Consider the following 14,221-nt stretch of genomic DNA (forward strand, 5'->3'; position numbering starts at 1 on the left):
GTGTCTAATGCAAATTCACATGTGATTCTGTTGGGTTTCATTAGACATATGTCGTCTGTTCTGGGGGATTTGTACACTTTGTAGTTATGTGTTTGTTGCACTGGTTTGGTGCAAGCATTTATACGCTTTTCTGTTGTGTTATTGTTAGAAATAGGATTGCTATGTATCTTAAAATGAAGGTATCAACCACCTTGCCAACTTCTCTTGTGATTTAAAGATGTCAAATATTTATGAAATATATATTTTTTATTTGACTTACTAACTGATTGTTGATAGATTGAGGATAGTTTGCTAATTTTGTGGATAGTTGTTCTTGTATCTTCTTAAGTGTTAAAGACTGAGGAGTCTGTATCTATATAGACCTCTTTTTCATTTGCCAATGTAAATCTAATTGTCTAAAAAACTTATATCTTACTCCACATATTTGTTTTCGAAAATATTTTAAATGTTCATGATTTGGTTTCTTTTCCTTGTTTGTTAGTTGAAATGTAATGATAATTAGTTGTAACAGAAGGATACGTGTTTGGAGAACATAATATGTTAATATAGGAGATTAGATTAACTTATTAAGATTATATTGTGGCCTTGGTTTAATCTCTTAAAAACGTAGCTTTGCCTTAGGTAGGTAATTAAATCATCACGACTACGAGTACGGTTTCCGTGGCGTAGTTGTAATACCTAATTTCAAATTATTTTTAAATAAGAGCAACCGTTATTTTGCCTTAATTGAGTACAAATCTTTTAAAAATAAATTGAGGTGTGCCATTCACATTTGAATCACATAATCTATGGCCTTCACATTAATTTTATAACTTAGCTATTAGACAATCTTGAACGCTCGTAGTTTGTTTTAAGCTCGACTTAGGCTATTATTGTGATTATGTATACGTTCGCGTAACATAATTGCGGAATTTAATTCTAAAAAGTAACTCGAGAGATGCCTTCGCGCAACTTCAACCAAACTTTTCTTAATAAAATAAGCAAAGCGTTATAAATTGTGGACACGTTCGCGTGAGATAACTTTTGACGCGCCAAAAGAAAAGAGAATACGTACGCATAACTCAATTCTTTAATTACGAATAAAATCAAGTGATTAAAAGCGGTTAAAAGTTAAATGCACATAGGTCCTAAAAACGAGTAGTTAAACAATTTAAGCCAAGTATAAATCGCTAAGCGACCGTGCTAGAACCACGAAACCCAGGAATTCCTAACACCTTCTCCCGGGTTAACAGAATTCCTTATCTAGAATTTTTGGTTCGCATACTTTTAAATAAAGTCGATTTTCCTCGATTTGGGATTTTAAAATAAATCGGTGACTTGGGACACCAATTAAATTATTCCAAGTGGCGACTCTGATAAATTAAATAAATAATTCCATTTCGAATAATGTGACTTTAATTAAAAACATTCCCTATATATCTCCTTCGGGTGGTAAAAAGGAGGTGTGACACATGCCACCTCCGAAGAATAAGAAAGATGTGATGAGCTTTTTAGGGCATCTCAACTACATCAACCATTTCATAGCATAATCAACCGTGATCAGTGAGTCGATCTTCAAGATGCTGAAGAAAGATGCTGCAACAAGCTGGACTGAAGAATGCCAGAATACTTTCGACAAAATCAAGGAGTAATTATCTAAGCCACCTGTTCCAGTCCCACCAGAACTTTTTTCCTATGCTTTATTTGTCCGTATTGAATGGAGCTTTTGGTTGTGTTATGGGACAACATGATGAGACTGGAAGAAAGGAGCTGGCGATATATTATCTGAGTACAAAATTCACGCCTTACGAAGCATGATACTCTTTGCTGGAACATACCTGCTGCGGTTTGACATGGATAGCTAAAAAGTTGAGGCATTATTTATGTGCATACACCACATATCTCATATCAAGAATGGACCCGCTGAAATACATCTTCCAAAAACCCATGCCTACTAGTAAGTTAGGAAAGTGGCAGATATTGCTGAGTGAGTTCGACATCGTATATGTAACTCGAAAGGCGGTCAAAGGGAAAGCATTGGCAGATCCTTTGGCAGAAATTCCTGTAGACGGAGAATACAAACCATTGAAAACGTATTTTCCCGATGAGGAGGTATCGTTTGTAGGAGAAGATATTACTGAGGCATACAATGGTTGGAGAATCTTCTTCAACGGAGCTACAAACTTCAAAAGAGTAGGTATCGGAGCTGTCTTAGTATCAGAAACCAGCCAACACTATCCGGTATCTACAAAACCCAGGTTTCCATGCACCAATAATATGGCGGAATATGAGGCTTACATCTTGGGACTCCGATTAGCTATTAACATGAATGTTTAGGAGCTCCTGGTAATTGGAGATTCCGATCTTTTGGTGCACCAGGTTTTAGGAGAATGGGCTACTAAGAACACCAAGATATTTCCATACATGTACTGTGTACACGAGATGATCAAGAGGTTTACGGAGATAGAGTTCAAACAAGTTTCGAGGGTTCAGAACGAGTATGCAGATGCACTGGCCACTTTATCTTCCATGAAGTAGCTAGCTTACTGTGCTCAAGTTGAAGAAGAGACTGATGGAAATGCGTGGTTCTACGACATCAAGTAAAACTTGGCAAAGGGAGAGTATTTGGAGCATGCAACCCATACTCAAAAGTGCACACTTTGAAGGTTAGCCAATCATTTCTTTCAAAGCGGGGGAATTCTATATAGAAGAACTCCAGACTTGGGATTACTACAATGCGTCGATGCCAAGGAGGCATCCAGATTGCTTGAGGAAATACTTGCCGAAACTTGCAAACCCCACATGAATGACTTTGTCTTAGCTAAGAAAATACTAAGAGCAGAGTATTTCTGGATGACCATGGAAATTGACTACATCAAGTATGTTCAGAAATGTTACCAATGCTAGGTACATGCTGACATGATACGAGTACCACCCAATGAACTCAATGCGACAAGTTCACCTTGGCCTTTCTTGGCTTAGGGTATGGATGTCATCGGTCCAATTGAACCCGCTGCTTCAAATGGGCATAGGTTTATTCTCGTGGCCATAGACTATTTTACAAAATGGGTCGAAGCTGCATCTTACAAAGCTGTAACTAATAAGGTCGTAGTAGAGTTTTTTTGGGATCGCATTATTTGTTGGTTCTGAGTGCCAAAGTCAATCATCACCGACAATGCTACCAATCTCAACAGTGATCTAATGAAGGCCATGTGTGAAACTTTTCAAGATCAAACATAAGAATTCCACAACATACAGGTCGCAAATAAATGGAGCTATAGAAGACGCCAACAAAAACATCAAGAAGATACTGAGGAAAATGGTAGATAATTACAAATAATGGCACGAGAAGCTGCCATTTGCTCTGCTCGGGTATCGTACCACTGCTCGCACATCAACTAGGGAAAATACTTACCTATTGGTTTATGGTACTGAAGCGGTCATTCCTGCCAAAGTAGAAATCCTTTCTCTAAGAATCATACAAGAAGCTGAGCTAAGTGACGCATAATGGGTACAGAGCCGCTATGAACAACTGGCTCTCATTGATGGAAAGAGAATGAACTCGGTATGTCACGGTCAACTATACCACAACAGAATAGAAGAGCTTTCAACAAAAAGGTCAGACCAAGGCAATTCACATCCAGGCAGTTGGTGCTAAAGCAGATCTTCCCACATCAGGATGAAACCAAGGAGAAGTTCTCACCCAACTGGCAAGGCCCCTACATAGTTCAACGAGTACTAACAGGAGGAGCACTCATACTTGTAGAAATGGACGGAGAGATTTGGCCAAAACCTATCAACTCAGACGCAGTCAAGAGATACTATGTTTAGGATTGTTTACATTTCTTCACTTGATGTAACTGAGCTACACTTGACCTGATTCCCATTTAATAGGGGATACGTAGATAGCCCTGTGGGTTTGGTCAAATCTTAATAAAATATTCATTTTCCCCATGATCATAAATTGGGCAAGATTACAAGTTCAGCCAACTTCGTCATATATGGAATAGCCAAAAGTATTACATTTAAACTGGGGCAGAATTTTGATGAGAACCTTCAAAATTCTAAGGCAAGGAGGTCCCGATGTCTCTAAATATGTCACAGTCACCGGTTCATCTAAATTATTTGATATCACATAATACTACATTTCAAATAAATATAATTTTTGCATAGAATTTGTCAAATACGTACATTTTTTTCGAAATTTTATTTCTATAACAGCCAAACGTTACCCAGGGTAACTCAAACAGGATCTCAAGACGAGAATGAAGGAAAAGCAAGAGTCAAGAGCACGAACCAACCACACCCCCCATAAACTCACTATTTTTCTTTGAATGCAGACACAATAAGACAACAATATTCGCAAATACATGAAGTCACTACCTTCACGACGACAAGTTACATTTCATTTTCTTACTGTCACTCATCGCTTTCCTTGCATGACACCAAGCACTGTCTCTCCTTCTTTGCTTGAGACTTAGACGGTCTCCCCTCTTTGCATGAGACTAAGCGTTGTCTCCCCTCTTTGCATAAGTCTAAGCATTGCCTACCTCTTTGCATGAGATTAAGCATTGTCTCCCTTCTTTGGTGAGGCTATGCATTGCCTCCTTCTTTGAATGGGACTAAACATTGTCTCCCTTATTGCTGAGGCTAAGCATTGCCTTTATTTGCATGAGGCTAAGCATTCTCTCCCTCTTTGCATGAGACTAAGCACTGTCTACCTTCTTTCATGAGGCTAAGTGTCGCCCCCTTCTTTGCATTAGGCTAAGCACTGCCTTTCCCTGCATGAGACTAAGCATTGTCTCCTCTCCTTGCATGAGGCTAAGCATTGCCTTCCTAATCGCATAAGGCTAAGCACTTCCTTTCCCCTACATGAGAATAAGCAATGTCTCCCCTCTTGCATGAGACTAAGCATTGTCTCTCCTATTTGCATGACACTAAACACTGTCTCCACTCTTTGCATGAGACTAATCATTGTCTCTCTTTCTTGCATGAGGCTAAGCATTGCCCCCGTAATTGCATGAGGTTAAGCATCGCCTCCGTAATTGCATAAGGCTAAACATTGCCTTTTCTTTGCATAGGACGAAATACTATATCCACTATGCTACCTAAGACCAAGCACTATCTCTTGGTTCACCTAGGGCTAAACATTGCCCTCCTCTCACACAAGAATAAGCCTTGTCTTGTCTCATCTTCTCATATGACCAAACATCAATATCTTTGCATTTTATAGGCTGAAACATTGCCATTTTGTGCAAAGGCATCATAGTCCGAAGGCATCTTCCTCATAGCCAGGAGACACCATTCCATGGCCTGAGGATTTCTCAAAATTGCACATCATTATTGAAAGATGTCATAGTCCGGAGGCACCATCCTCATGTCCCAAGGACACCATTTCAGGGCTTGCGAATCCCTTATCATACGCTTCATAGCCTAGGACATCATGGTCTAAGGACATCATCCTCACTGTCCAAAGACAACCTTCACGGTCCAAAGGGAATTTGCATCACGTTTAAATTTTCGCAATAACCCATATATATATTCGCATACTCCATGTTTTAAGTTTTGCAGGTAATACAAGAGGTAATTGTTCTACAAATAACAACAATCTTTACTCCAGTTTCCGTTAACAACGTCATCCTTCAATTGCTCCAAATGTAATCGACTACCAGTAATTGCCTACCTTTTACACTATGACCTTTTAGATTTCTACCTTGTGACACATCTGTAACATTTCAAATTCAGATTCACGACTCTGCATAAATTCATCCGATGCTATTCTACCCAAAATAACCCTTTCCGAAACATACGATATTCCTATAACAACTCCACTTGTTTCGTTCACCGTTGGATCTAGAACTACACATGACTTGATTCCCGTAATACCAGGGATATGTAGGCAACTCAGAAACCAGGGTTCAGCCTCCATTTTTTCAAATCACATCATTCCCCACTCAATTCGGACATAACTGGTCATCATTTTCTTTACCCGACAACTCTTTCATCATTCTCGGGTAAAGAGGAGTAATTGTTGATACCTAATTTTGCCCTGATATTTTTCATATAGTTTATATACTTTCAAAATATCATTTCTGCATCATTATTTAGTTTACAAAATCTATACAAGCATTTTCTATAATTTTCCATAATTTTATAGCTTTAAAATCGATTTTCTTGCATTAAAATTACTTGAATATTTACCAATTATTCTTGTGATGATCTAATCATCTAAAATTATTATTTTTCATCCATAATACATGTTTCAAATATTTTTTACTTTGTTTTATATAATTATATTGGCATTTTAGGCTATTTGCACAATATTGCAATAACAGCATATCTTTTGTCATTTTATTCAGGGTCAAAAAAAAATTTTACATTTTTTATAATCTTCTACTATTATTTTAAAATATTAATTTTTATAAACATCATTTTTATATATTTATTTAATTATTTTTATTAAATCATTTCTTTTTTAATCTCTTATTTATAAACTGGCCCAATTTTTTAGCTATTTTTCGGACTAAACATACCCAAACCCCTGGCCCTATCCTAAAGCCAAACCCCAAGCAACCCAATAAGTCTACCAGTCCAAAACCCAACCCATCTCTCCTTAGATCTTAGCCATTGATCAAAAGCGATCAACGGCTCATAACGCCCCTCCCCCTTTCCTTATTTCCCCACAACCTAATCCTAATCCCCATTTCCTAAACTCTGTTGTCTCTGTTCTCTCTGTTACTCCTTTATCTTTCACAAACCCTAGCTGTCACACCCCAATTATCTCTAATTCTGACCTTGATATGGAATCCTATTATGATTTGCCTTCCATATATGCTCCATCTCTATGTTACTTACACGACTTTGGTGTTACTTAGTACTTACCTATTTTTGGCAAGTACCAGACCTGGAATCATGTGGAAATCGTCCTCAATCTTCAAGATATAGATGGTATTCCGTCTATATACGTTCATGGCAAGGCGATTCACCAAAATCTTTGGTCTAATCTTTGATTTCTGTCAACTACAGTTTACCTAATTTTTCCCTAATCTAACTTTTTATTGATTCTGCATGTTATTATTTCCTTATTTATGTTGATTTTACAGTGTTTACTTGGTTCGGTTGCTTGATTTCTACTACTATACAAATCCCTTTCCATTTCCCTTTGAGACAGACTTTAGTCGCCAGATTCACTAAAAAAACTACAAGCTATCACTCTATTATTCTCTCATTCTCTTGTTCTATATTTTGCTTCTTGGCTGGCTAAAAGCCAAGGCCACCGGAGTTCGATTGCTCAACCTTTCTTAGTGCGAGCACTGCCCGGGGTTCATGTGAAGCCCTTGGGAACTCTGACGAACTAAGATTCTGGGTTCTATTGCTCCTTGTTGGCATTTAAAGTACTTTGGAATTTGTTATTCCTTGTTTGTCTGTTTATCAATTGATAACTGGTAAGTTCCTTGGCTTTTGCAATTTCATTCTTCTGTGTTCATGTCTTGCACGTTCATACCTTTGAAATTTCCTGATTCAATGTGTTTCTAGGACATCTCTATGTGCAACCTTGTTGGCATTGAATTTGATTCATGACCTGAACTTCTTTAGCATTTGATTTCACCTAAAATTTCCAGTTCTGAGACATACTTATTATACATGCTTAACTTGAATAATTTGGACTCTCTTAAGCTCGTTTAGACTAGTATGTTGGTATATAAATGTTTACATTTACTACTTGGCATGGGTAAGCTTCCCTGCTTCGTCTTATATCATTATAGTGACTAGCTCATACTTAGAATGTACTTAAGGCATTCATATTGGTTGTGATCTACTCCCACTCTAGTTATATCACTTTATTATATTTTTGGTCTGTTAAATCCTGTATCCCTCAGTGATTATATGAAGACTTTTAAAGTACCTATCCAAACTTGTACATTTCCCTATGAAGTTTGATACTGGTTTGCTTCATTGATGTAAGTTGGCATGTCTGTTTTCTGGTATTGTGATGGATACATAACATAATCTGGACCCCTAGGTTTTAAATCCTTTAAGTTAGTGCTATACTTTGGAATCATTTGGCATTATGTACTTTGTATGTTGATCTCATAATTTTAGAAAATCTAATTCCTCTAACTCTCTCAATATGTTTTCTGCCAATGTGTTATCTCTTACTAAGTGTTGAACCTATAATGTCAATAATCAACTTGTCCTCTGAGCCTTGTTGATTCTCATAACTGGCATGTTCTTTGTTTAATCAAACTTGCTATGTCTACTTCTAAAATACAAGTGCACCTCTTCAAGTTCTATCATTAATCACTGTTCTCTCACCCTCATATGTTATCTACACTATTCTGAATCTATCACTATTGCCCGGCTGAAAGCCAAGGCCACCAAAGCTCTCTCTCCATTGGCCTCCCTAGTCTGAGCACCGGTTGAGGTCCATTTGAGACTTCTGTGAATTCTAACACACAAGGATTTGGGGTCTTTTTGTCACTCTCTTTGTTGTTGGGGCTTAAGCTATCTCTGACGCTTAGTTTTTTTCTCATTCTATCTGTCGAATCTACCAAACTGGTTTGCTTAAGTGATTTTGTGTGATTCTATAATTTGTTTGGATTATGTGTAACTATTTAGCCTGGCATGAGTTCCTTTGTGACCTTAGGCTGTGCTAACACTCATAGAGTCACGACCCCGATTCACCCTCCATGAATCATCGTGACGGTACCTAGTCTGTACGACTAGATAAGCATAAATTGCGGAAGATAAAATAATTTGTGGAATAAAAACAATTTAAAATACAAATAGAGTGATATAACAGTGTTTAAAAGTGCCGCTCGGCATACACAATATAAATTCTCGAAACTTATACATTCTCCCAAAACCCGGAAACCTATAAATCACAAGCCACAAATATAATAAAATGCTCTAACTCCGGAATGTCTACATCAAAAGAAAAGATAGAAGGGATGCCACTACAAGATAGAATGGAAAGGGACTCCTCGGTTTGCGGACGAAGCAGATGTACCTCGAAGTCTCTGGAACCGTCGCCTCACCTCAAGGGTGATAGGATTGAGTCGTAGTTCCTGGATCTGCACATGAAAAATATGCGCAGAAAGGGCATGAGTACACCACAACGGTACTCAGTAAGGGCCAAGCCTAACCTCGGTCGGGTAGTGACGAGGAAGGTCAGAGCCCTACTGAGATAAAATAAAGATATAAGGTATGATAGTATAAGATAAGCAGTATAGTTGAAAGCTAACAATAAGGATTTAGGGATCTATTGGTATTCCGAGGATCTCTTAGTATCCTTAATATATGTGCTAGGGATCTCTCGGTATCCCGAGGATCTCTTGGTATCCTATATATCTGTGCTAGGGATCTCTCTCTATCCCGCACGTCAGCTCAAATCAAAAATATGTGCAGGGGATCTCTCGGGATGCCGTCCCGTATCCCAAAGTAAAACACACAGCAACAACACAAGAAATACTCATTTAAGCTTAATTTCGTACCAAGTAAATAGGTAATTCTAACCTAATATGCTTCACGTAATACAATTAAGGCAGGTTAAACAAGTAAGCATATAAGTCAAAGAAACATGCTTTTCTAGGCTAACAACAGGCTCAAATTGCAAGTAGTATACGACAGGAAAAAGGAACACAATTAAAATTACTTAAAGAAAACTGAATTTTCAATAATTAGCTCAAGTACGCACTAGTCACAATGTGTACAAGGCATTTCAATTATCAAATATATCAAATCCTAAGGGGAAGGTCCCCCACACAAGGTTAGGCAAGCTACTTACCTTGAACCAGCTCAAATCAATCTGAAACCACGCTCTTGCCACGAGTACTCGACTCCAAATGGCCCGAATCTATTCAATTAATTTCATAATGTAAATAACACTTCAAGTAACTGATTCTACAAAGAAATTTTAAGCTAATACGCGAAATTAGGTAAAATGACCGAAATGCCCCTCGGACCCACATCTCGGAATCGGGTAAAATTTATATTTTTAGAATCCTCATACTCTCACGAGTTCATGCATACCAAAATTATCCAAATCTAAGGTTAAATTCCTAATCAAAAGTCGAATTTTAGGTCAAAGAACTTTCTTCCAACTTTTCCCCAATTTTCATCTCCAATCCGAAATTAAATGATGGAACTAAATATAGATTAATGGAATATAACTAGAAAGGGTTAAAGAATTGTTACCCACTGATCTCCTCTTCAGTTTTCTCCCAAAATCTCCCTCTCCCGAGCTCCAAATCGAATTTTCAGCTTTTGAAACTAAACCCTTGAAATTTCATATTTTTGCCCAGCTATTACCACATTTGCGGTCAAGGGACCGCATCTGCGGTCCCGCTTTTGCGGACCAATGGTCTCACCTGCGACCTTTCACTTAAGACCAGTTTTCGCTTCTGCGGTAGACTCTCCGCACCTGCGATCTCGCAGGTGCGATTACCTTCTCGTATCTGCGGCTCCTGCTGGGCCTCTCCAATTCCGCTTATGTGATCACAGAGTCGATTCTGCGGTGCTACACCTGCGGTCCCACACTCGCATGTGCGGTTATGACAAAAAACTAGCTGAAGTTGCAACTCCAAACTCCAAAATCCTTTCGTCAACCATCCGAAATCATCCCGAGGCCCTCGGGACCTCAACCAAAGGCACCAATAAGTCTAATACCACTATCCAAACTTGTACAATTCCTTAAAACACCTTAAACAACATCGAAACGAAGAATCAACCACGGATTCAAGCCTAAAAATTCCCAAACTCTAAAAATACGCTTTCGATCAAAAAGTCTATCAAACCTCGTCCGAATGACCTAAAACTTTGCACACACATCACATTCAACACTACAGAGCTACTCCAACTTCTAGAATCCCATTCCGACTCTTGGATCAAAATCTCACTATCCAACAGGAAACTTCAAAATTCGACCTTTCGGGATTTCAAGCCTAAATTAGTTACGGACCTCCAAAACACAATCCGAACACGGCCCTAAGCCCGAAATCACCCAATAGAGCTAACAGAACCATGAGAATTCCATTTCGAGGCCGTCTTCACACTGTTCCAACTGCGGTCAACTTTCCAACACTTAAGCTCTCATTTAGGGACTAAGTGTCCCAAAACTCTCCGAAACTCAAAACAGAACATCCTGGCCAATCAAAATAGGAGAAATAAACATGGGGGAAGTAGTTAATAGGGGATTAGGGTGTTAATTCTTAAGACGATCGACCGGGTCGTCACATTCTCTCACACTTAAACATTCGTTCGTCCTCGAACGAGCATAGAGACATACCTGAAGTAGTGAAAAGATGAGGGTAACGACTATGTATATCCTCCTCGACCGGCTGACCCTTCCACTGAACCTTCACGGATGCAATGTTCTTTGAGCTCGGCTTTCTAACCTGCTTGTCCAATATTGCCACTGGCTCCTCAACATAGGATAGATCCTTGTCCAACTGGACTGAACTGAAATCCAACACGTGCGACGGATCATCGTGATACCTCTGGACCATCGAAACATGAAATACCGGATGAACTCCTGCCAAGCTGGGAGGTAAGTCAAGCTCATAAGCAACCTCCCCAACAAACCTCACTATCTCAAAAGGGCCAATAAACCTCGGACTCAACTTCCCTTTCTTCCCAAATCTCATAACGCCCTTCATAGGCGAAACCCGAAGCAGAACCCGCTCTCCAAACATATAGGAAACATCACGAACCTTCCGGTCTGCTTAATTTTTCTGTCTGGACTGGGCTGTACGGAGTCTATCCTAAATCACCTTAACCTTCTCCAAAGCATCCTGGACCAAGTCTGTGCCCAGTAACCTAGCCTCACCTGGCTCAAACAAACCCACCGGGGGTCTACATCGCCTACCATATAAAGCCTCATAAGGTGCCATCTGTATGTTGGGATGATAGCTGTTGTTGTAGACAAACTTCGCCCATGGCAAGAACCGATCCCAAGACACTCCAAACTCAATCACACACGCACAGAGCATATCCTCAAGAATCTGAATAGTGCGCTCAAACTGCCCGTCCGTCTAAGGGTGAAATGTTGTACTCAACTCCACCTGAGTACACAACTCATGCTGAACGGCCTTCCAGAACCGTGATGTGAACTAAGTACCTCTATCTCAAATGATGGAAACTGGAATACCATGCAGACAAACAATCTCCCGGATATAAATCTCCGCTAGACGCTTCGAAAAATAGGTAGTACACACGAGAATGAAATGAGCGGACTTGGTCAACCGATCCACGATCACCCAAATAGCATCGAACTTTCTCAAAGTCCGTGGGAGACCAACTACAAAGTCCATGGTAATCCCCTCCCACTTTTGCTCCGGAATCTCTATCTGCTAAAGCAACCCACCCGGTCTCTGGTGCTCGTACTTCACCTGCTGACATTTGAGGCACTGATCTACAAATCCAACTATGTCCTTCTTCATCCACCTCCACTAGTAGTGCTACCTCAAATCCTGATACATATTCACGACACCCGTATGAATAGAATACTGCAAGCTATGGGACTCCTCCAGAATCAACTCCCGAAGCCATCAACATTGGGCACACAAATCCGACCCTGCATCCTCAATACACTGTCATCGTCAATAGTCACATCTATGGCATCATCGTGTCCTTGAGGAAAAGCAAACGAGGGTCATCATACTGACGCTCCCTGATACGATCAAATAAGGAAGACCGAGAAACCACACAAGTTAGAACCTGACTAGTCTCCGAAAGATCCAATCTCACAAACTGGCTGGCTAAGGCCTAAACAAACATCGCCATACGCCTCTCCGATGCTGGTAAATAAGCCAAACTCCCCAAACTCTCCGCCCGGCGTCTCAAAGCATCGGCCACCATTTTGGCCTTGCCAGGGTGATACAAAATAGTGATATCATAGCCCTTCAGCAACTCTAACCACCTCCTCTGGAGCAAATTTAGATCCTTTTGCTTGAACAGGTGCTGCAAGTTCCGATGATCAGTATAAATCTCACAAGGCACACCATATAAATAATAGCACCAGATTTTCAGGGCGTGAACAATTGCAGGTAACTCAAGGTCGTGGACCGGATAATTCTTCTCATATACCTTCAATTGTCTGGATGCGTAGGCAATCACTCTATCGTCCTGCATCAACACCGCTCTGAGGCCAATCCTCAAGGCATCATAATAGACCGTGTAAGACCCTGAGCCTGCAGGCAGTATCAAAATTAGGGTTGTAGTCAAAGCTGTCTTGAGCTTCTGAAAGCTCGCCTTACACTCCTTTGTCCACTGGAACAGACCTCCCTTCTGGGTCAGTCTGGTCATAGGGGCTGCAATCGATGAAAACTCCTCAACAAAACGGCGGTAGTAACCTGCCAAGCCAAGGAAACTGTAGATCTCTATCGCTGAGGATGGTCTGGGCCAACTCTGCACAGCCTCTATTTTCTTCGGATCCACCCGAATACCCTCACTCGATACCACGTGGCCTAGGAGTGCCACAGAATCCAACCAAAATTCACATTTCGAGAACTTAGCATATAACTTCTTCTCTCTCAGAATCTGAAGCACAGTCCTCAGGTGTTGCTCATGATCTCCCCGACTCCAGGAATACACCAGAATATCATCAATAAGGATAATAAAGAATGAGTCAAGGTACGATTGAAACACATTGTACATCAAATGCATAAAGGTTGCTGGGGCATTGGTCAGCCCAAATGACATAATAAGGAACTCATAATAACCATACCGAGTCCTGAAAGCAGTCTTTGGGATATCTGGCTCCCGAATCTTCAACTGATGGTAACATGAGCACAAGTCAATCTTAGAAAACATTTGTGCGCCATGAAGTTGGTCAAATAGATCATCAATACGAGGCAAAGGATAATGATTCTTCATTGTAACCTTGTTCAGCTGGCGATAATCAATACACATACGCATAGAACTATCCTTTTTCTTCACAAACAATATAGGAACACCCTAAGGTGATACACTGGGCCGAATAAAGCAATTTCTATAACTGATCCTTCAACTCCATCAACTCAGGAGGAGCCATACAGTACGGAGGAATAGAAATAGGCTGAGTTCCTGAAAACAGATCAATGCTAAAATCAATATCTCTATCAGGCGATATGCCCAGAAGTTCAGCTGGAAACAAATCGAGAAAATCTCGTACTACTGGGACAGAATCAACTGAAGTGGTATCAATACTGACATCTCTCACATAAGCAAAATATGCAGCCCACCCCTTCTCAACCATACACTG

General features: G+C 40.0%; 1 protein-coding gene across 1 annotated transcript; it reads left to right on the top strand.

Moving 5' to 3' along the window:
- The first annotated feature begins 1,893 nt into the window (after positions 1-1,893).
- Positions 1,894-2,517, top strand: LOC138879669 (uncharacterized). Its single transcript, XM_070159288.1, has 2 exons — positions 1,894-2,220; positions 2,317-2,517. Exons 1-2 carry the CDS (start codon positions 1,894-1,896, stop codon positions 2,515-2,517), a joined length of 528 nt encoding a protein of 175 aa, XP_070015389.1.
- Positions 2,518-14,221: the final 11,704 nt, after the last annotated feature.

The sequence above is a fragment of the Nicotiana sylvestris genome, chromosome 10 (genome assembly GCF_000393655.2).
Source record: "Nicotiana sylvestris chromosome 10, ASM39365v2, whole genome shotgun sequence".
Taxonomy (NCBI): Eukaryota; Viridiplantae; Streptophyta; class Magnoliopsida; order Solanales; family Solanaceae; genus Nicotiana; species Nicotiana sylvestris.